This window comes from Pseudopodoces humilis, chromosome 2 (assembly GCF_049639895.1).
Source record: "Pseudopodoces humilis isolate 2021_Gansu_Grassland_sample_001 chromosome 2, ASM4963989v1, whole genome shotgun sequence".
NCBI lineage: Eukaryota > Metazoa > Chordata > Aves > Passeriformes > Paridae > Pseudopodoces > Pseudopodoces humilis.
In genome coordinates this window covers 89,995,954-90,018,935 of record NC_142201.1, presented here as the reverse complement: position 1 = coordinate 90,018,935, position 22,982 = coordinate 89,995,954, and the positions used below count along the sequence as shown (strand labels likewise).

Sequence of the window (22,982 nt, the reverse complement as noted above, 5' to 3'; positions counted from 1 at the left end):
GACAGCAGGAATCAAATGTCAGGAAGAGACGTGGCTCATACTCTTCTGCTATTGCTGCATGGGGTAGAGGGGGCTCCATTCACTTAAGACAGTTGAATTCTACCAGATGTACACTCTGATGAACACACCCTGCTGTAAACCTCCTGCACAGTGATACTTTCAGAATCATTAACTATTCCATGGAAATCCAAAGGAAATAGTACCAAAGAATGGCATTAGATCTTATAAACACATTACTGCATTGCATTTCTGTGGTGGCTTTTAAAGCCTTCCCTATAGTGAGCCGAATTATTCATTATGAAACTGTGTTTTAGCAACCTGGCCCATGCTTGAGCATTCACCTTCCTTGAAACTCTCAGGAAGTGATCTAAGAGCACAGTTACCTGTCCTGTCAAAGGAGCAAATCCATTTGCAGAACAAAGATTTGAGGACCTGCAGGTTCAGTCTTTGCCTACATTTAAACGTCCCCTTAAACACCTCTGTTTTGCCATTGCCTAGTGTGGGATTTTTTTCCTCCTCATTTCATTGTATTTTGATGCATAAAAGCAGGGGTTATCCCTGGTTCACCCTGAAAAACCTCTGCACCTCAATTCTGAACCCTGCCTCAGTGGAAGTAGAAGTCACTGTGCTGATATGAAGAACCTCGCTTGGAAAAGGACAGTCACTCACCCATTTCAGCACACTGTCCTTTAGATGGAATTCACTGTGGAGGGAGAAAGGGACTGCAGAAATTCCAGGGGAGAATTCCCAGTATAGTTGATGCAGTTGATGCAGTTGATGCAAACACAACCGAAGCCAAAATGCCTTGGGTAGAGAAACCTCTCCTGGGAGGGAATGAGGGCTGGCTGGTGAAGGTCAGCTTTTCAAATGCAAGTGAGATCCAGTTGCATTCATGGTTGACAAAGTGGACCTGGGAGATGGATAAACATAAACAGGGTGGGTTGGTAATGCTGAGTGACTGAGACAGGGACAGCAGAACTGTGTGCCAGCATGCAGGACACCAGTGCTTCAGATTTGCAGTCCAAGCACAGCTCAGCCTTGAAACAGGCCAAAGTAAGTCTTGGACTTCTGGAGGGAAGTGACAGGATGAGAGCTACACCTTGCTCCTGCATCATTCCTTACACCCTCCATAAGGCACACAGTGCTTCAGTCTCCATGACTGAGATAAAGAGGGAAAGGGAGAACAAAGAATAGTCAAGAGCAATAAAGAGAGCTGTAGGGTGAACACTTAGGCTTGGGTAATTATTTCCCAGGAGGTGGGTTGGAAATGCATACAAATAGCTTTGGATGAAAGGAGGCAATCCTGCAGTAGCTGAGGGGAGGTGATAAGGTAGGCAGGTGACTTCATGTGTCAGTTGTGGCTCCGAGTCTTACTTTGAACTCAGTCAGAGTTTCTGAGTGCAGGTCAAATCCTGGCACAGGAGATAGCAGATTTCAGCTGGATTCTTCAGAGGCTTGCTGCAATTAACAGACACTGAAGGAGAAGTCATGTTAAAGCCTGAAAATATATCCTGGGCAGTTGTTCACAAAGCTGGAAAGAACACTTTGGCTGTGCTTCCCACTGTGGGGGCCAGTCTTCAAAGTGAAATGCAAAGTTGGTTGCTGCTATTAGGTGGCAGTAGAACGCTTTCAGCCAAAGTTAGAAGGGCGTGATTTTTTTTCCTGAGACAGACTTTTCCACAGCTGCAGGGTTGCTAAAAGCTATTGCTCCCCTCTCCCCTACAGAGAACACTTCGCTGTACATTTCCAAGTAAAAGCCTTATCTCTTTTTATGCACAGTGAGGCAGTCCCAAAGAAAACACATCTATGCTGCTCATCAGATCATCCATGGGGGCACAGAGAGGGCTCTGGCTGATCTGGCACCGCATGAGGAGGCATCTGCCACTGAGAGAGAGGAAGATTCTCCTGCTGGGACAGCTGCTGGACCAAGTGCAGCTGACAGCACTCACCCTGCCACAGTTGCACATGAACTTGGACAAGGATTCCACAAGGATCCTACAGCCTCCTAGGACAGAAGATGAGTGAGTTCCCCTTCTCCTCTGTGATTTGAGTTAGGAGCATGGCAAGGGAAAGGGAAGCACATTATATTTACTTTTTCAGGGCACCCTGAATGGAAAGCCCTCTCTCTCCCTTGGGCTGTCCCTCCTGCTGCCTGCCAGCAGTGTTGTCCTTGAACTATTCTGTATACATTTTGGTGTGGCAGCTCCCTCCACTCCCTCCCTAACTTGCTTTGGACTTCATTAATTTTTCTCTTCTGATTATTTAGAGAAGCTTGAGTGAGAAAGCAGTGTTAGCATTCCTTGTTTGTTTTCCTGGCACAGACCAATAAAAGTCTGCACCTGGGCTTTTGGTGGTATTTCTTTGCTTCAATTGCATTAAATGAAAAAATACTTCATAAGTGGGAAATTTTGAGTCAAGAGCATCCACAGACAAGTGTGTCCCACTGATTTCCTTAGTGGTGTAAGGCCCAGTGGCTTCCTGCTATTAATAAAGCACCGGAGTTGAACAAAACCAGTCAGATTTTGCATCATCTTTTCATATCATTAGTCCTTGGAGAAAGAAAAGGTGCCCCTGTCCTCAGCAGGGTGGTTTCTGACAAGCAGGCAGTGTCTGGCACAAAGCTGGGTGATAGCAGGATGACATGGGCATGGCAGGGCTGATGCATTTTCCAGAAATGTTACTCTTCAGGCTGACCGCTTCTTGCTTTTTATCACTGCAAAGAGCAGTTCTGGAAAGAATCTTATTTTTGTTGGAACAGTGTTAGTCACTCTGGCTCTCCAGCTCCGAGGACTACACAGAAAGGGTGCTGGCTTTGCTGTGTACTGGCTTTGCCTTGTTTCCAGGCACAGGGAAGCAGCAGGCTCAGACAGGCGCAGTGCATCTGTCACAGAGCTCACGGCTTGCTCAGCTCTCCAGCACTTACGTGTCAGAACTCCCAAGGGCTGTGGCCTTAGCGCATGAAGGGACATTTACACCAAGCACGACATTTTGGAGGGGCGGGCACAGCCACACCACCACACCCAAAATGCTCATTCATTGATGGCTACAGCTTACACAGCCAACAGCAGTACTGGTGCTCAGTGCTACAGCGGTAAGGGGCTGATCTCTCCCTGCTTCCATCACTTCTCCCTGTGGATCGTCTTTTCCTTGTGCTGGGTCTGTAAAGCTCAGGTGTGGTTCGGCTAATCCCGACCGTAGTGCCTCTCCTACATAACACAAACCAGCAGTTGGTCAAAAACGGCACTCATTAATGCTTTCCTGTAAAAATTCTGTATCGAGTCTTTGCTTTGTGGTTAGGCTGGGGCAGGGTACAGGGAAAGGAATTTACAGGGAGGGGAGAGGGAGGAGATAGCAATCTGGATACCCCTGTATTCCACTCGGGAGTAAATAACAGCCGGAGAGAGAGAAAAAGAGCTGCACCAAACCACTGCTGGTCTCCAGGTCGCTGAACCAGGGGCACCAGGGGACTGCTGGGGCCAGGCAGCCTCTGTAAAGTGCTGCAGTTTCTGGCAGGAGTCAGAGAGAATTGACCAGTTTTGGTTATGACTCTGTGAGGATGATCCCATTATGGACTGGGGATTTGGGGCAATTCTCATGGTATTCGTAGCTGGTCAGTAAAAGGGAAGGTTGCAAATACAAAAATATAGAACAAAACACTCTCCACAGTGTGGGAGGAGGAGCTGTGCAGGGATCGGATCGGTTCTGTAGCCTCAGGCCACCTTGGACAAATTTAGCCTGGTTAAAAGGAGGGGGGATAACATGAATCACAAGATCCAGTGTAATAGGAGAGACATGGAAAACTTGATACAGAAGAACAGGAAGACCCATCCATTGAGGCACTTGCTGTATTTCTGAAGATGGTCTTTCAAAATAAACATTCTGCATGCGGCTCATTGTACAATTGGGTGTGGTTTTATAAAGCTAAGTATTCCAACAGGTGTGGGAATGGACGGAGGTTGCAGCACTTTCTGTCGGGATACAGCTCTGCATGACAACGAGAGGGCTGGGGACTCCAGATGCTGTACACAGGCTGAGCTATAAATGTCTCAGCTTCTATTATGATTTAAGGGGCACCATCAGGGTAAAGCCATCTTTTCCACATGACATTGCCTAGCATGTAAACTGAAGGCCGTGGCAGGATTCCTGCAGGAAGCTCTTCTGTAGAAACTGCTTTCAATTGTCATGCAGGTCTTTTTTTCTCAAGCTTTGCAGAATGTACTTTGAGAAAGAAAATGAACACAGTGCAGAGAATTGGGATCATAAATCAACAGCATAAGAATGCACCATTCCCTCTCCTAGCAGGAGACCGAACAACTCTGGGGAGGAGCCCGTACCCGAAACAAACACAGCAGATGCCTCCAGGGCTGCACCAATACAGTGGAACCATGAGGAAAATTCAGCTTGTCCCGCTTTTCTTTCACGAGCTGCCCGCAGGGAGGGAGCCTGGCAGTGCCGCTCTGCTGGCTCCTGTCTCCTAGCAGGTGGGGGAGACAGGCTGAGCCAAACAGGCCTCTGGGGTCACTGCACCCTGAGAATGGCAAAAAATTGGTCTCTGCAGTAAATGAATGAATGCAAATTGTCCCAGGGCTTCCCTGCCCATATAGCTCTGGCAGAAAATCCTATGGCACCAAGTACAGTTCAGGAAAAAGGACTCTGGGTCCTTCTTTACTGGAAACGTACAGTGTCTGCATTTCTGCCAACAGAAAACCACACCAAAACCACACTCCCCCACTCTCCTGGCTCCCTTCAAAGCAACATGACCATCACAAAAGCTGCTGCCATAGACCTGGGTGTGGTGCTGTTAAAAGAGTTCCTGCCACTTTCTGAGCACAGCTGTTCCCTCTGCTCCTGGTCTTGCAAGTGTGCAGGATTTGCTTGATACTTCATTGGGCTCAATTCAGCCCTCAAACAACTTGTTTTTTTTAGGAGAGTGGGATTAAGCCTACAAGTATGGTCCTCACATGCTCAAGGCTTTTAACAAGGCCAAGTTGCACTATTGCTGACTATCCAAGTCCTGTTTCCCTGCTTTCACCAAAGTACTGTTCATGCAACTTTTCCTGTGCTTTTATGATTGGTGAATCAGTACTGTGCTGGCATCCAGTCTCCTCACCACAGCGCCCTCCAGAATTGGGCCTGGGCTTGGATGGCTGGGCTTCTTGTTTCCTGTGTCTGCCTGTGGAATTGGTTTGAACACCTGCCAAAACTGCCAACTCCCCGAGACAGAATGTTTACACCTGAATTAGTAAATTCAATTTTCCCGGGACCACCCTGGACCACAGCTCCCACCTCTCCTCCCAGCCACGGCCTGGAGCAGAACTGGCAAGGAAAGCATCGCAACAGACACTGTTTGCATGAGACAGAAACGCCACGAGGCCGAGGGGAAGGGTGTACGCTGAAACCCGTGGAGCAGGGCAGCTCCGGCTCTCTGCTCTGATCGTATCATTCATTCCCTCTCGTTCCTCCTTTTCTCCCACATGCTGCATCAACCCCACTCACCTTTTCCTCCACTTCTGGCTGGAGACAAGGCCACTTCTCTTGGCCTCCTCTCATGTGCCACATCCCAATCCTTCAAGCAGCACTTGGAAGGGATGTCCTATTCCCCTTTCCTTCCTGCAGGGCTGCTTACCTGTATCCACATGCATCACCTCAGCACAATGGACCTGAGAGCTGTGGCTGCTCCTGCCAACACTCACCATTGCAGCTGCCCACTGCTCTACAGCGGCTTGGAACCACTGTGGCCAGATGAGATTTATCCCATCCACTTCCCCCAGTGTGGAGGTTGCATGGTAGCCAGCACTCCTGGAGCTCCTCAATTAGTGCTGGGGCTGTCGGTCCTTGTCCTCGGGGAGCAGCCGGGAGCGTGCGGTGCCCCTGAGGTGCCGATTGCAGTGAGATAAAGGTGGTAGAGATTTGCTGCTTTCTCCCTGGGCTGCTGCAGGATTGAGCCTAAGAATCTCCCTTTTGTTTGTTACTGAGCCAGTAACAGCCTCTTGCAAGCACCATGTTGGTTCATTATCTGTTGAATTGAAACCTCTCTCCACCTACCAACGTAATTTTTCTGCCTCCAGCCAAATGCAAAACATTTTTTCGTTGCTGCGTGGGCCCCAAATCAGTTGTCTCCAGCAGAAACAGCTTCCATTGACCAACCTCTTCCAAGGCCTGGTGCTGTGAAACAAAAATCTTAAAAGAGGTATAACTGAAATGGTCCAAAGAGTCCCCAGCTGGGCAGTCCGTTTTCCCAAGGCTGCTAACTTATGGCAGCATTCCAAACAGCATCACTGATCTCAAGTAAAAATGCTCTCAAACCACCTGGGTTTTTCCAGTAAGCACTATCTTCCTCCTGAGCACTCTGGCCTGGCAAAGGGTTTAGCTACAGGAACGAGCTGCAGAAGGGAGGAGGAGGGTATGGCTGCTATTATGCCAGAGGAAGCAATCATGGAATTGTTAGGATGTAGAGGACCTCTAAAGTCACCAAGTCCAACCATTAACCCAGCACTGCCAGTCCACCACTAAACCATGTCCCCAAGTGCCACATCTCTTAAATATCTGCAGGGATAGGGGGTGGCTTCACCACTTCCCTGGGCAGCCTGCTCCAGGGCTTGACAACACTTTCCATGAAGAACGTTTTTCCCAATAGCCAATGTAAACCTTTCCTGGTGCAACTTGAGGCCATTTCCTCCTGTCCTCTCGCTTGTTACCTGGGAGAGAGACCAATCCCCACCTGGCTGCAGCCTGATGCTGGGGAGTTGTGGAGGGTGATAACAGGGATCTGGGAAGAAGGGGATTAATGCCCTTTGCTTCCTCTCAAGCTCCTGTGCTGTTCCCACCACACACCTGACCCTGCCTCGCTCCCTGCAGCCGCCGTCTCCCTCTGGCAGGACCTGGCAGTCCCTCTGTCACCAGCAGGTGTCTGGACCCTGTGACTGCTCTGAGCACTTGGAGGAGCACTTGGAGGTGAGGTAAAACACATGGAGGTCAAGCAGCCAGTGCCAATGAACAGTCCTGCTCTAACTCCTGCCTTCCACCAGTCTTTAGAAACTTTGCTTAGGGAAAAAAATGCCAATCAAAAAGCCCAAACCCCTCAATCTCTCTGCTTAGCAATCCATTTCTTTCTGAGTTCTCCGGGCCTCCCACTGTACAGAGGGCCTATGGCTCCTCTGCTGGGACAGGTGCTTGTGCTCTGCCAGGCAGCTCTGCCTGGGGATGAGGGTTTGTTTGCCCACAGCCAGAGTTTCTCACTCTGCAGCAAGTGAGGGGGCTCTGCACTCTGCAGACAGCCCTGGGCTTGGGCAGACTGCCCCACTGCAGCTCTTGGGGCAGAGCACCCGGGTCAGAAATGCCCTGCTGCAGCCACTCACAAGCTTCCACAAGGGAAGAGGCTGTTCATTCCCCACTTGTCCTGGAGGACCCAGCCTTACCTCTGGAGTGAGCTGAGAGGGGTGATGCAGAGAGCAGGGAATTCCTGGAGGAGAAGGCTTTAACTCCACTGACTGTATGGGACACCTACCCAGCTGCATGCAGACTCAGGGAGGAATAGGATACACCAAGAAAATACCCATGCCAGGGCACTGGGAATTAGCTGGGTGTGCAGCAAGATCCAGGGCTGCATTCCTGCACTGACCAAAGGCAGGTGTTTGCTGTGAAGTCCAGTTCTCCCTTACAGCCCTGAGCACTCACCTGTACTCTCACCTGAGATGAGCTCCCAGCAGGATTTTGTTTTGGGGGTCAGGTCTCTGCTCCAAAGCCTCGCATTGTACAACACACACCCAGACAGAGCCTGGCTTTCCTGCCGTGCCCTGTGGGGCATTGACACCTACACACCTTCCTTTCCTACCAGAGCTTGGATTTTGCAGCCTTTGTGCACAGCTGGTTTAGCAAAGCCAGTCCTTTGCCAGGAACACCACGATTCAAGACTAGCAAGGGACAACAGGACGAGGGCGCAGCCAAGCCCCTCCCAGAGCCCAGGGAGGGAAGCGAGGTTCCAGGCTGGCTGATGAGGTTGTGTACCATCTGCTGGGCTCACCGTCTCCAAGCAACTGGACGTGGTACCTCAGACAAACTGCAGTGCCCCTCTCTCCCCTCTGCAGTTCGTGGCTCGCTTCCCTCCTCCTCCTTCTTTGTGACCCTTGTTCTTCTCCCACAGAAAGCCACTTGGACCTTCCCACCAGCAGCCCAAAAGCTGCCACCTTCCAGATAACAAATGGTGCCAGTAGCCTTGACACTGACTTTTAATTCCAACGCAGATGGCTGGCAGCTCGCTCGATAAAGACAAAGCACATCAGTGGAGCAGATCTTGCACCGCATTCAGCTTGGTGCTGCTTTAGGCTCAGATTAGCATTTTAAATCATCCCAAGGCGTTGGTGACCGACAGCTAAGTGGATTTGACCCTGGTTTGCAGACGGGTCTCAAAAAGTATTTTCTCACAGGGTGACAGAATGATGTTCCACGGAAGGTTGTGCAAGGACTGGCTCTTGATGCTGAGGTGTTTCATTACATATTTTAAAAGGGTGTTTGGAATCTAAACACGCTATGAACTGTAACAGTCCCACTGGCAATGCTTGCAGGAGTTACAATGGGAGGGAGTGCTGGATAAACTGGACAGCTGCAGCCTCTGTGCAGATGGCTGAATGCAATCCTCAGGTAAGGAGACAGACAGGCAGCAGCTACCAGATGCTTCATTGACACTGGGGAGAGCACTGTAGGGAACCTCTGGCTGCTTTTGGTACTCACAGCTTAGGGAGGGTGTTTGAGACAACTGCAGAGGAGATAAAATTTGAACCATTACAAAGATGTGCAGGAGCTGAAGATCCCCTTCCAATCAGCTTAGCAAGTAGTTAGGAGGTGCTTGAGTCCTGTTCATTTGGCTCTGACATTCAGAAGAGAGATCTGAGACTGGATCTCAGAGTTCCTGTGCAAAGACAGCGCATAAAGAGAGCCCACAACTTGCATTCCAGGTGGGGGAAGTTCGGAAGAGACAGGAGGCCCCAGTGCATGTCCATCCAGAGAAGTGCCCAAGGATGACTGACCACCACCCCAGATCACTGAGGATTGTGATGAACTCCCACCAGAAGCAAGTTTTAACAGATAAACTCACCCAGAGGAGGGGTGCTGTAGTTTCAGCAGCGATGTGTTTGCAGATGTAAATGGCCGCCCTGAATGCCAGGGCCGAGCAGAGCAGTCCCAGTCTCAGCAGGAGTTGGATGCTTCCAGAATGCCAGTGACCTTGTGGGACAGAGGTTAGCAAAGGGACAGCAGCCTCTGCTCACCATACTGCTTCTGGGGCAGCCAGGCCATGGGTGGCTGCCTGGCCCTGCCACCCCGGTGCCCCAGAGCAGCAGGGCCTGCACAAAGCAAGCCCCGAGCCCGCTCAGGGAGCTGGCACCTGCTCCGAGGGGCAGGGCTCCAGCAGCCAGGAGGGGCCAGGACAGCTCCCAGACACACATTTGGCAATCAGGAGAGGATCAAGGAGATCCTGACTCAACACTCACTGTGTGGACCCATCAAGGGCCCCTTCCCACCCTGCTCCCACTTGTCCTGGAGGGCTCTGGAGTGGATGCTCCAGCCCGGAGCCCAGCAGAGGTTTCACGGGAACAACCGCAGCTCGTGGCACAAAAAAAAGGAAGAGGAGTCTCTTTGCAATATAAATTTGTTTTTATTGAAGCAGCAGTCACATGACCTCGCATCTAGCCTTTAGGATAGCGACAGAATGGATTCGGCCAGGTCAGCCAGCCCAAAAAAGGATTTTTATTTTTTTTTTCTTTTTTCTTTTTGCGCTAATAGACATGTCATGTTTAATACATACATTATCCAGTACCGGAAACCCAACTCAGAGATAGCTACGTGCTGATTTGCTGGAGGAACGGTCCACTGGACGTGGTCTCGACAAACTTTACAGATCACCACCAAATAACATTACTAATGGGATCCAATGATTAAAAAAAAACAACCCAAACAACCATGAGTGCAGGATTCAAAGCCAGCAGTTTACACAGGTTCTTAAGTTTGTATCTATAGGTGGACGGTAAAGGAAGATTGGTTGGTTTCAATTTGAAATATTTATGTCCCAGGGTTCCTCTCTCCATCAAATCAAACGGTATCATAGACAAGCTGGCATCTCTTTAAAAATAGCATGGAATAACACAGCTCATTTAAGAAAACATGCTCATTTCTGGAGGTTTTTCTTTATTATTACAAAGATTCACGTCCACCTATTCTCACAGAGTGGAAAGAGGCATGAGGGTGAGGAACAAGGGTCAGAGAAGGGAGAGAGGAGGAGGGAAGAAGAGGGCAATTTTTTGAAATAAAGACCACACACTTGGTATTTTTTAAATTTCATTTCCAGGCTAACCTACTTTTTATTTAATGCAAATTACAGTACCAGTTAACTATTTCCGAACCGAGTCACACAGAACAAAACGTATTTACAAGGGGAATGGGGCGGGGGAAATAATAAAACATTAAGCATACTTTCCACAAAAAAAGTTTATATTTAAAATGAAAAAAAAAAAATCAGTCACAGAGGCATTCAAGTAGTAATAATGTTATACAGGTTTTGCTTTTCCTTTAAATCAAGACAGATTTGCACAAGTGTATGCAATAGTTTGTATACAACCCACAGTCCTTAATATATATATATTTAGATTTCTGTTTTTAAGATGGAAGTGGTCACGCTAATTGGTGTGTACAGGCCCAAGTGATCCATCAGCAACACATTAATGAACGCAAATTTTACAGGCAAGCAAATTATATATATATAAATATATTTTATATATATATATTAAAAATAAATTGAGAAAGACCAACACAAGGAAGCTACTTTTCTCGAGCTAACCCCTTAGGTACTGTTTTCCTTTCCTGTCGTTTTGCCATTATTGCAGTGTTGCAAAACGAAGCCAACTACGACCAGAAGCGGCCGAGAGCCCCGTGGAAATCAGCTGCCACCCCAGGGGTACCCGCTGGCAGTCTCCGGAAGGCAGAGCCCGGACCGAATACCCTACTGTGCTTTTCCTCATCGGCTTTTTCCTTTTTCTCTGCGGTGGCTGAGGTTCCTAGTACAGGAGTACGAGTCTGACAGGCTGCTTGACTTCTGCTTTTCCAAGTACTGAAAACTGGGGGAGGGGGAATTTTAGGTTGCAAGTCACAGGCACCTGCCATTATTTTAGGTAAAGCTTGGCTTCGAAATAAGGGGACAGAGTGTTCAGGGGTCTTCTACCAGTCAATTTTCTTTTGCAGGTAATTTTCTTTTTTTCTTTTTCCCTAGCAAGGTAGATAAGTTTAATAGTAAAGAACACCAGTGTCTTGATTGAGCATCCATCGGGAGAGACAGACTGCGATCCAGCCCGGCTCAGGGACCCACTACGGCAGGGCTGACGTAAAGGACACATCAAGACCACACTGGGTTAAAAAAGAAGCCTGAAAGAGTGTAAAAGAAGAGAGGGACAGCTCTGAGCAGACTGTCGCCAACAGCTTGGCATCACTGACCTTCGTGTCACCAGAAAGAAAGTGCAGCCTCTGCTTCACTGGAATGAACACGAGATGCTTCGAAATAAAACAGCAACCTTTGGTTTGGTAAAGAGTTACGTGTTTTCCCATTCAAGACAATCTTATGTGGAATACTAACAAGGTAGTAAAACACAAGCAAACTAGTTTTAGAAACAAGGCCTTCGTGCTGGGCACAAGAAATCAAGAGTCATGTTAAACTTATCTCAAGAAAACAAAAGTGACTTCGGGGAAGGATGTGGGGGAAAAATAGGGAGAAGAAAGGGAACAGAAAGTCCTCCCGGCAGAAAAAACCACCGCAGTCTCCTACAGCAATGCCCCCGCTCCCACCGCAGCGCAGCAACCCTGTGGGATGTGGGGATTTCCCTCCCTGGGGGCCCTTTCCGCTCGCGCTGCCCCCGGCCCAGCTGCAGGGAGGGTGGGAAGGCCGAGCCTCCTGGAAGCTGCTGCTGCCCAGCCGCTCCTGAGCGCAGGATTGAGGGGAGAGACAAGCAAAATCTAAATGGGCTGCTAGGGCAAGGGTCCGATGAAATAGGCTGCTGCTAGCGGGAGGAGAAGGGCAGGGCGGGCACCTTGGAGACTCCCAGAACAAAGCCACGGCTCCAATGAAGTAAGTGACGGTGGAGACGGTTTCTTTTCGTTCTGCTACTGACCAGGGTATCACCGAAACCTTACAGCACTCAAAGAGTTAGAAAGCGGGGCGGGGAGGGGGGAGCAAAGATGTGGGTTTGGGGGTGGGAGACATTGTTAATAAAGAAGGAGGAGAAAAAAATAAAAGGGAAATAAAATTCAAAAAATCATGGAAGCGAAGGCACTCCAAACTATATAGATACACTATACATCGCTAGAGTTATTGTTACAATAATACAGGCCGGTACCTACTGTACAGAGTTAAAACTATATGGCTTTAAAAAGCTCGTCTACATTTTGTCTGATTATTAAACAGAATCACTGCCCTGAACGGTAACTTTTTGCTCATTAATAACAGTTCCTGGGTCCACATATTTACATACAAAACAATAAAACTCAAAAATTCAAAAACAACCAAAAATAATAATGTACAAGCTTGAATTTGGTGAGGAGCTTTGTTTTTTGTTGTTATTTTTTCTGTTTTTTTCTTTTTTTTTTTTTTTTCTTATTTACAAAAAAAGGTTGTTCAAAGACCTGGATCTAACTTGTATAAAAGAGTGTGTGATCCTGCTATGATCCTTGAAAACAGAAATAAAACCAGAGGGGCACCCCTGACCCTCCCCCCCGCCTAACACACACGAGACACACACACAGACGCCGGCACAGTCACAAAACCAGAGAGAAACGCTCTGACTCCCCTCCGCCAGTCTTTAACAAAAAAATGAGAAAGAAAAGCCACATGTCCTGGCACAAGCAGCAATTTTTTCTTTGATATTTTTATTACTTTTTTTTTTTTAAAGACTCTGTAATTTACTGCCTCCAAACAACAGCGCCTGTGGCCAATGCTTCAGCAGTTTTGTCTATACAGCAGATCCATACCCTGCCACTGTCCTACTTTTTGAGTCTCCTGCGTGGATTTGGATCACTGGGTCAACCAAGCCCCTTCACTTACCTTTCAGGACACTGACTAGCCGAGCGCATGCATTAAGACGCTCTTCAGCCCTTTCTATTAAGTTGCAGGTAAGGATTTGGAAAGCCTTCTGTTTCTCAAGGTGGGTGTGCTTTCCTCTGCAGCCAGCCAGAATGCAAGAAAGCTTTAAAACCTTTTTTTTTTTTTTGTGTGTGTGCCCAACAGCAAATCGCTGAGGGGTATAACATGAGGGTTTATCGGTTTCATGGTAGGTGGTCACTCACCTCTTCAATCAGCTCCTGCATCCCCAAACCCACCGCGTGCCAGGCAGGAGGGAGAGGGCAGAGCTTTTATCAGTTCCGGGGCTGCTAAGAGACAGTTTCCAAAAAAAATCCCACGTCAACAGCATAAAAGGTACAAGAAGAAATACACCGAGCTCGTGACCAAGCCCCTGCCGCCCCTGCGGCGGCCGAGCTTCCAAAGCCGCTACTGCCGGTTCCCCCCGGGCCACACGAAGGTTCCGCGTGTTCCCGAAAAGCAACTGCTTGCCTTAGAGATCCGCAGGTCGAGGAACGGCTCGGTAAGCACCAAAGGCGACTACAGTTTCTCTGAAGAAGGATAAGGCTGGAGCGGACACCAACCGCAAGCCTACCACAAGATCAGGTCTCCAAAAGTCTCGTTTCCGCGCCGGGGCTGCATCCGGCCGCTCACCTGACCCTTTTGCAAGGAATATTGCTTTGACTTCAGGAAGAGAGACGTGGATGCTCGCACCACACGCCGTTGCAGGGAGGAAACCTGGACCCTGAACTGATGGACTAGAACAAGCATTCACCTCACGCTTCAGTCAGACTGATTCGAGATCGTAGACAAAATAAAAAAAGCAGTATTGTATCTATGTATACATGTATATATTTATATAATATATATACACACACACTCATATAGAGCCAGCTTTCCTACAAGTCAGCAGGTACAAATTACCATCAAGAGCATTCGGATGTGTATTTTAATATTCTACCAATGTAAAAACATAATGGCGACGTGGCAATATGCATCATAAATAAATAGAGATTAAGAAAAAAAAAGGCAAGAGGTTAAAAAAGATGAAAATTAAATACAGATTCTAGCCGTGAATTTAAAATCAGAACTATCAGAGAACGTGGCATCCTGCAAGTTAAAACTGCAGTTAAAAAAAAAGTATTACAAAATAAACCAGTAGCCTGTTACAGTTCACATTATAAACCCTGGTGTCCTTTTCCTGTATGCACCTTAGGAAAGGGAAGCCTGTTCAAATCAAGAGCCAAGGAGGGGTGGGGAGAGAAAAAACCCAACCAAACACACTTTCACAGTGGCCACTTCCCAAAAAGTCCCTTAACATCCATCCACCAGCTGGGCCCCTGCCCCTGCTGAGGATTTTGTTCGTCCGCTCTTCTCTGCTGAAGCTGGGAGCCAGCCCGAGACATGGAAACAGGAGCTCCAGCTGGGCAAAGGGGATGCCCCAGCAGAGCCGACCGCTGCTGTTCGTGCATGTGTGTGTATTATATTATATTATATATCACCCACTTGGGCAAGACTTTTCCCACATGAAGCTGCAGATTTCCTCATCACTAGCACTGATTTTTAAAATGAAAGGCTTCCGCTAGCGGTTCAAGCCTTAGACACAGGGCAAACCCTCCCCCCCCCACCCCATGGCAACCTATTTTCCTACCACGTCGCCCGCTCCGGGTGCTGAGCCAGGGCAGTTCTTCAGATAACCTGGGATATGGATTTGCTGACAAGAAACGCTGAGCTCTGTTGAATGACCCCTGCTAAGCTCCCGACCAAATTCAAGCTGTGCACTACATCAAAGTCCGAAACTTCACTTAAAAAGAAAATAAAAAAAGAGGGTAAAAAAAAAAAAAATAGAACTTCAGCAGAGAATGAGGTTTGGGATTTGTTTTGTTTTTTTCCTTCTTTCTGTTGTGGGAGGGGGTATGAGGCAAGAGTCCTGGTTCTGAAGTACACAACAGCAAACTTCCAACATGAAGAGATTGTCGAGGGGAGACATTGGTGTGTTGTATTGCTCCACTTTCCCTCCTCCCCCCACCTAAGTCCCCTGCCCCGGACACCCTGCAGAGTGAGAATACAATGAAACTGGTTTGTATTTATAGATATTTTACAAGGTTAAATAAGAACAACAATAATAATAATAAAAAATTGAACACTAAAATGAACAGGTTGGTTGGTTTGTTGTTTTGTTGGATTTTTTTTTTTTCCTCTTTTTAATTTTCTTTCCAAATGTGACCAGTGTTGCTGAGCAAGACTCAAATTACTGGTGATTTTTCCTGTGCAGCTGGCTGCTTGGTACTGGTTCAGGTGGAGTTGGAGGCTGATGCTGTAGCTACACTATTGGTCTGAACTCGTTCTCCTGCGTTAACATCTGCAAACAACAGACGAGAAGGGGAGAGAGAAAAAACAACCAGCATTACCTCCAAAACTGAGACACATTGGAAACAACAGCTATGACATTTTCCACAAGGGGAAACCCACAACTCCCGCCAAGACTGGTTAGGATGCCCTCCTGACTTCAGGGCATGCAGATGGAACAATCCAATCTGGGGATAGATGGAAGATGGTCTTTAAGCAGGGCAAAAGCAACCTGGAGGGTTGAGGGCTGTGGTCTGGGCTCCAGCAGGTTCTGCAGTTTGTAACACTGGCTGCGCAGTGCGAAGTTGCCCGTGTTACATCACATAAATACAGGACAAGGCACACTGGCATTGCCAAAGCCAACACCAGTGTCTGCGGTTACTATGAGGTTTCACACTGGTGCTGAAGTTTCACATTGTTAGTCCTTCTTATAATAAACCTGCCTGTTAGTTGTGTGAATGAGTGCGGACAAGGAACGTGACAAGCCTGCTCCCCCGGCAGAAACAGCTGCTGTGCCAACGTGCAATTCATGCACTTGTTGCCTGAGAAAGTCTTTCAAGTCTGCTGCTGTATTCTGTGTTGCTTAACCCAAGTTGGATCTGCCACCTTCTGAACTGCTGAAGCAGATTAACATCAAGGCCTGAAGCCAGTAATGAGGTTTATGCAAGCACATGATATGTTAGAGGATCAGATCTCTGCAGTAAATGCCTCCAACACCTTCTCAGGGAGGGACAGTGCTTCAAAGAGAGACAAGTCACAGGATCAAGGGCATGTGTCAAAGTGCATTCCAAGACAAAGGAGGGTTTGCAAAGAAATAACAAAAGGAAATTCACTGTAACTGTGTTTTCAGAGGCTGTATGTACTAGGTATTTCCTCTAAAAAAAATAGTACTAGAAGAGTTGGTGGGGGAAAAAGATGCACCAGTTTTACCTGGAACCATTCTATCTAGTATCTAATTAGGCAAGTCAGAAAGACTGTAAGATACTTATAGAGTGGGTGAACACCTAAATGCGTGAAATACAGGATGGGAAAAAGGTATTAAATGAGGTTTTCTCTAAGAGACTGTCAGGCATTTTCACCCACCTAATTTAAGATTAACTGCAAAGCTAATGATACTGCAACAGGAAAATACATCAGAAAGACTTCTTATCTCGGTACAGAAGAGGGCAGACTGGGAAAACCATGTATTTGAAAAGACACATGGAAAGGGTTTATAAAAAGAAAGAACAGATTTGGTGACCTCAGCCTGAAGGGCTGTGTGACTGGCAGGAATACCAGACATGATGAAACACACCGGTGGGTGCTGGGTGTGCAGTAACATTTCTCCATCACAGAGAAGCTGGGCAATGCTCTATGGTCACCTGTTAGCAAAACCCTCTCCTCTTCAGCCACACTTACCTGACCACAGCCAAGAACAAAGGTAATGAACTGAATCACAGATTGCTTTGAGTTGGAAGGGACCTTAAAGAACATCCAGTTCCAACTTCCCTGCCACGATCAGGGACAACTCTCACTAGAGCACGTTTCCCAAAGCCCCATCCAGCCTGGCCTTGAACAATTCCAGGGGCAGACACAACTTTTCTGGGCAACCTGTGCCAGTGCCTCACCAGTCTCACAGTAAAGAATTTCTTCCTAATATCTAATCTAAATGTACCCTGTTTCAGTGTGAACCCATTTCCCCTTGTCCTAACACTTCATGCCCTTGTAAAAAGTCCCTCTCTGGCTCTCTTGTAGGCCCCCTTTAGGCCCTGGAAGTTTGCCATATGGTTTTCCCAGAGCCTTCTCTGGGGTGAAGAGTCCCAGCTCTCTCAAGTGAGAGGTGCTCCAGACCCTGATAATCTTAATCACCTTCCTCTGGACTCGCTCCAGCAGGTTCACATCCTTATGCTGGTGGCCCCAGAGCTGGGCACAACACTTCAGGTTGGGTGTCATGGACCAGAGTCGAGGGGCAGAATCACCTCTCCCAACTTGCTGCCCAAGCTGCTTTGATGCAGCCCAGGATATATCTGGCTTTCTGGGCTAGAAGTGCATGCTGTCAACTCATGTCCAAGCTCTCATCAACCAACACCCCCAAATCCTCAGGGGTGCTCTTAATCCATTCTCTGCCCAGCCTTTATTTGTGTGTGGGGTGCCCTGACCCAGGGGCAGGACCTTGCTCTTGGTCCTGTTGAACTCGGTGAGTTTTGCACAGGCTCCCCTCAAGCCTTCCAAGGTTCCTCTGGATGACATCCCTTCCCTCCAGTCTGTCAACCACACTGCACATGCCAGCTAGAAATGGGCAGCACTTGCTGAGTCACAAATTAAGTAACATCGACAAGAGTGGCAAAAATAGTAAATCAAACAATCAGCAGCACCCAGAAACACAACTGACAAGTGGGAAGAGAGGGTGATGCCTATTTGAAAAGGAAATGCTGCAAGGAATGTGTGGGAAGAAAGACAAATTGTCCTGTGGGCAGAGGATGCCAGATGACCGCCCTGGGAGTTTCTCACTCCCCTTTCATCTCACCCCAAATTAATTGCATCCCCTCCTTTACAAAGGAATGACCACCATGACAAAAAAAAGAGAAAAAAAGCTCATCTAATTAAAGCACCAAGGCAGCATGACGACAGTACCAATGTTATGTGGGAAGCTGGCCTTGCAGCAGAGAGATGCCCTCCTACGTGGAGAATTTCCCTGAAGGAGCAATTCCCAAATCCCACATGCATGCAGACCAAAAATGACCACAGAAATCAGAAGTAACTCAGCCAGCCAGATAATAGTTTCCACACTTTAAACTCTCACTATGCCTGTTCTAGATTAATTTTCAAGTATGGATGAACTCCAGTTAATGCAACATCTGCTGGCAGTGCTTGATGTGAGCAGCTGGAGTCTATAGTGTTGGCAGAGGATTTCTCTGTACGTGTACAAAAAGTGCTTGTATTTCATTTGCTGAAATAAAACTTGTCTTTTGATCTCAATTTCCTGAAGACAGCAGAGGCTGAAATTGTAATCATTACATCGCTACTATACAGAGATAAAGAAAAAAAAGAGGGGATTGAGCTTCATGTAACATATGCTCCTTTTTTATCATCACTGTAACAGGGGAGTTCCTGAGAATTATATATGCCACATGTTAAAATAAATCAGGTGATGGAGGGCAAGAACATTTTCTTGGGGCTTTTCACAACAATATACAGAAGCCCCCCAGGCTGGGACAGAGCTCAGAGCAAGCCCAAGGCTGACCTGGCTCCCAGCCTGCAAGAAAATGCAGTATTTAAACATTTCAGCTCATTTGTTGACTCTGCATCGACAGGACATTTGAGGAACAAAAGAGGGGCTTAGTCCATCATTGCTTTGCTGAAGCACCAGAAAAAGAGCACAACTGGAATATGAGGTTCTCTGGACATTTACTTCTCACCATGAAAAATCAGTGTTTGGGCCTAAGAGAAGGAAATCTAGGCCCTCAGCAATACTGACAGAGGACAGCAAAGCCCTGCTGGGGAGCACAAATAGGAGCTGGCACGCAGCTTTGTGGCACAGGACAGACGAGTGCCCAGCTCGAGGTCAGGGCAGCCTCTTTGTCCTGAACCACCGCCTGACACCTCTGCCTGTGCAGGCAAAGAAATGTCATCAGGGTTTAAGTGCCAGCTGCTTCCAAAAGTTCTTCCAAACAGAGGGCAAAAGCATGTCTCATCATTATAGAGAACTTCCTCCAATTCAGCTTTTCCCTCTAAGGAGTGCCTCAGCTTTCTTGGAGGGTACATGGCACTCCTTAAAAACCTACTGAAAGGGAAAGACAGGGCTCCAGTTCAGAGAGCAACAGAGATGCCAGCTCAGACTGAGGAAGCCCATTAGCACTGCTGACAGCATTAGCTGGGTGCATTTGTGATGCTGACAGGCTGTGCTGCTCATCTGCAAAGATACAGAGACAAAACTACCACCAGCCTGGGAATCCTCACAGAGAGCTGAGGAGACAAGTGGAAGGAGTAGAACAGCCTGGTTTTCCTATTGTGCCTGCCTATGGATGTAGGAATCCAGGCTCTGAGCAAACCTGGCAAAATGTGCAAGTTTTACTTCTCCTGTAATGGATTCATCCCTGTTCTAAGCTTGTAGAAGCCTGAGAGAATTACCTGCCCATCTTCTCCTGGTTAAGGAATTAAAGTTTTTCAAAATTCCTTCAATGTGAATACCACAAATGCACTAAATCTTATTTCATGGAGCACTGTGGTGTTTTTCAACTACAACACACTGGCAGGTAACACCAGATCTAATCTGTTTTGTTGCTGAAAGTTCAGGCACACTATTGCACTCAGGATTACATGGGATCAACACAGCGGGATGCCTAAGATGATGACCCCAGAATCCCTGCTGGCACAACTTCCCTGCAGATGGCAATTACACTCTTCCCATCTTAACGCTGACTAACAGAGTGGTAACTACTACTGCTGCTGGCTGATCCAGCAAGAAAAACGTAGTCACACAAGCAAATATGCATTGCATTCAGCTTGGTCTGCATGCCCGTCTCTCAGATACTTTACCTGCACAGTTATGAAACCATCCTCTTCCTCCTCCAGACATCCCCAGAAATACAACTGCATTGGCATTTTTAATCAATAACCAGTCTAAGTCACAGAAAGCTAGTGCATCATTTCAAGCAGGGGCCAATAAATCTCATCGTTCTTCTCCTCCACTTTGCTTTAGACATGCCACTTATGTCTGAGAGTTTCTCATAAATGTTTAGGAGAATTTACTAATGCCAGAGAAGCAAGACTACATATTACCACTGCAAAGCCAGGTTCCATTACTAGAGCAAGTACAGCTTTTTGCCCCAAGAGAAGAGGAAATCAACATGAAATGTAATTCTCTAACATTCCTTGCTAGAGAGAAGCACAAGTCACACACTAATAATGTGAGTTACAATTACATTATTTCCTCTACCCATTATTGCTTTGAGAGCTACATTTTGCTGCATCATCGCCACTCAGAAAACCAATTTCTGAACCTCTACTGCTTAGTTACACAAGTAAACATTTTTCAGAGAAGTCTCCTGCCTATCAGGATGCCCTGGGTTAGGTGGGAGATTTGCTCCCACACTGCTTTAGCAGTTACTGAGGAACTTAACATTGACTGCTCTGGGAGGTGCAGGGTGGATAGAGAAAGAAGGGACCTCTTGTGTGAAAACCTCTTGCAAAGTGTAGCATCACCATGCAAAGCACAACAGATTAAAATAACCTCAACAGGACCTAATCCTAAACAGCATAACTCTGATGACATTCTCACCACCTGCAGTAAGAAATGACCAACTGCAGAAATCCAAAGCTGACCAATACTGAATTTAATTTCACAATTTCTTTTCAATCAGCAAGGATATTATTTTTGGTTTTGAACCACAAATAGGAGGACATATCCCTCAATGCAGTGCTTTAAAAATGTTGACATCAATAATATGGGATAGGTTGAGGTTTTTTTGCTTTGTTTTTTTGATTTTTTTTTCTTTTAATACTTCCCATTTAGGACTTGGTCTAATGCATTTTCTCCCTATACAAGCCCTTGAAAAGTTCTGAGTGAAAACAGATTTCTTAACCCCATTAATTCTTCAAGACTTGTGTCTTGGTGGAGAGAACTCCTTAAAAGGCATGAAAGGGACATTAGATAAAACAAAATTTTTCAGAAAGGCTTAAGATAATTTTCCATGTTTGTATTTTGTAGTTTTTTTAATCACTTTTACTACTTTATCTGTTTTCTTACTTGTTGAGCAACAGATGCACATAAGAAGGAAACAGAGAACATGACTATTTGCAAAATACCGCCAAGTGTATGAAACAAACAAATTTGAAAATAGCAGTTTTGCTTTCTCCTAAATTCAGAGTACATAAATGGCACATGTTGTGTCTTTAATTTACTGCTACTACAATTTCAAAGAGAAATCTCATCTTTCAAACCTGGGTACATCTGTCCCAGAGTATGAAAATGCTCTCTGTATGGCACTGGCTGGACCAAGTGCTTCAAGTATCAGGTAACTGTCCAGCACATCAACCAGCAAATGCTTTCCTGCATGTTTCAAGAGCAGCTTTTGAATAAGACCTTCTCCTTATCAGCTATCCTATGCTAAGGAAGTGTCCTGCACTACAAAAGGACTGACAGCTCTTGTGGGCTGGAGCTGACGTGCATGCAGGACATGTGGAAGCACACCTGTTTTGCAGCCCGCCTTTGGTTGCCCAAGCCCTGAGACAGCCTCTGGTGTGCTGATTCAGGGCTGACTCAGAGGAAGAATGCCATGTACTGAATCACCTCTGCCACATCCTGCAGCACCTGGGAGTCTCTTTGGGAGTCTTCCAACTGGTATTACCAGGCTTTAAAGCTTTCACTGGAAACAGAATACAATATGGAGTGGCTATTGGCCAACAGTGAGCTTTTAAAAGGTTTCTGACAGAAACCTGAGACAGCAGGAGGCAAACAAAAAATTCACTCAGTGCTGGCCAAAACCCAAAAATCATCTGCCTTGTGCCTGACGATGACACAAACTAACTCAGTAGGAAGCAACTGCAACTACTAGGATGAGACAGTGAGCACGCTGACTGAACTCCCTAACTAGAATTTTAGATGCCAGTGCCCTTACGGAAAAATCCTCTCCATCCCACTACACAGAGGCCACATGCTGTGAGCTAGCTGTTTTTTTTTTTTCTTTCTAGGCATCACAAACTCATGCACCACCTCTGTTAATTTCAGGATGGCTGAGAGCATAGACATTAGGTGCAAAACAATCCATTAGGATTGCCAAAAAACAGCTGAGATAATGACTTTTTTTTAAAACAGTGAAAGTCTATGTGAAAGGAACCAACAAATTAAGCAATCAAATTCAAGTTTGAGTGCCCTGGGTTGGGATTTGGGTTGGGGAGCACAGTTAGCACTGAAATGACCACCTACCAAGACCACGGTTCAGGTGATAGTGAAACAATCCCTTCCTCCCTGCTCACTTTGTGGGCTGAGGTGGCTCATGGGCCTCAGCAGAGGGAGGGTGTCTGGGCAGCGGGAGCAAGGGTGGGGAGGGAGGGAGGCAGGCAGTTGCATGTTCTCACCTGAGGCCGCTGTAGCATTTGTAGGGGTTGAAGCAGCTGCTTGGTTCCGGGCATGAGCAGGGATGAGGATCGAAGCCAGAGATGGGTTACTTGACAGTTCTGGAGGGGAGGTGGAACAAACAGTTAGCTCATCATCCACAAAGAGCTCCACATGCAGGATCAGCTCCTAGGGTTTCCCCCAGTAAGGGCACCTCAGGTGAAACACATGCCCTTACAGCCCAAGGTCACGTTACATTTTCTTCTTTGCCAACCAGCGAGAGGAAACCACAGTGATATTTAGCAAGGGAGTCTCCAGAACAAGACTGCCAAAACTACAGATAGTGGTGCAAAGGAGTAATTTCCTAGAGAAAGACAGTGGCATGGGAGTGAGCAAAGAACCAGCCAAGCCTGTACTTTGCAATGGCCTGATAATGCTGTTTCCTTCTGAGCACTGGAGAAGGATCCCCTTCTGATCCCACCTGCAATCAGTCTCAGGGAG

The 22,982-nt window shown here is 47.0% G+C and overlaps 2 protein-coding genes across 3 annotated transcripts in view; one reads left to right on the top strand and one right to left on the bottom strand.

Annotated features, from left to right (window-relative positions):
- The window catches only part of CFAP91 (cilia and flagella associated protein 91), a 29,616-nt gene extending 27,408 nt beyond the window's left edge, over positions 1 to 2,208 (top strand). The window contains exon 16 of the mRNA XM_005524027.3: positions 1,780 to 2,208. Within this exon, the coding sequence (XP_005524084.2) occupies positions 1,780 to 2,009 (230 nt within the window). The 3' untranslated portion in view covers positions 2,010 to 2,208. The remainder of the gene's footprint in view (positions 1 to 1,779) is intronic.
- An 8,111-nt stretch (positions 2,209 to 10,319) lies between these two features.
- Positions 10,320 to 22,982, bottom strand: part of GSK3B (glycogen synthase kinase 3 beta) — a 149,162-nt gene continuing 136,499 nt past the window's right edge. For both annotated transcript variants that reach the window (XM_088068506.1, XM_005523884.3), the window contains 2 exons: positions 22,505 to 22,603; positions 10,320 to 15,458 (listed from right to left, as the gene is read on the bottom strand). In XM_088068506.1, coding sequence (XP_087924632.1) covers positions 15,391 to 15,458; positions 22,505 to 22,603 — 167 coding nt within the window. In that variant the 3' untranslated portion in view covers positions 10,320 to 15,390. The remainder of the gene's footprint in view (positions 15,459 to 22,504; positions 22,604 to 22,982) is intronic.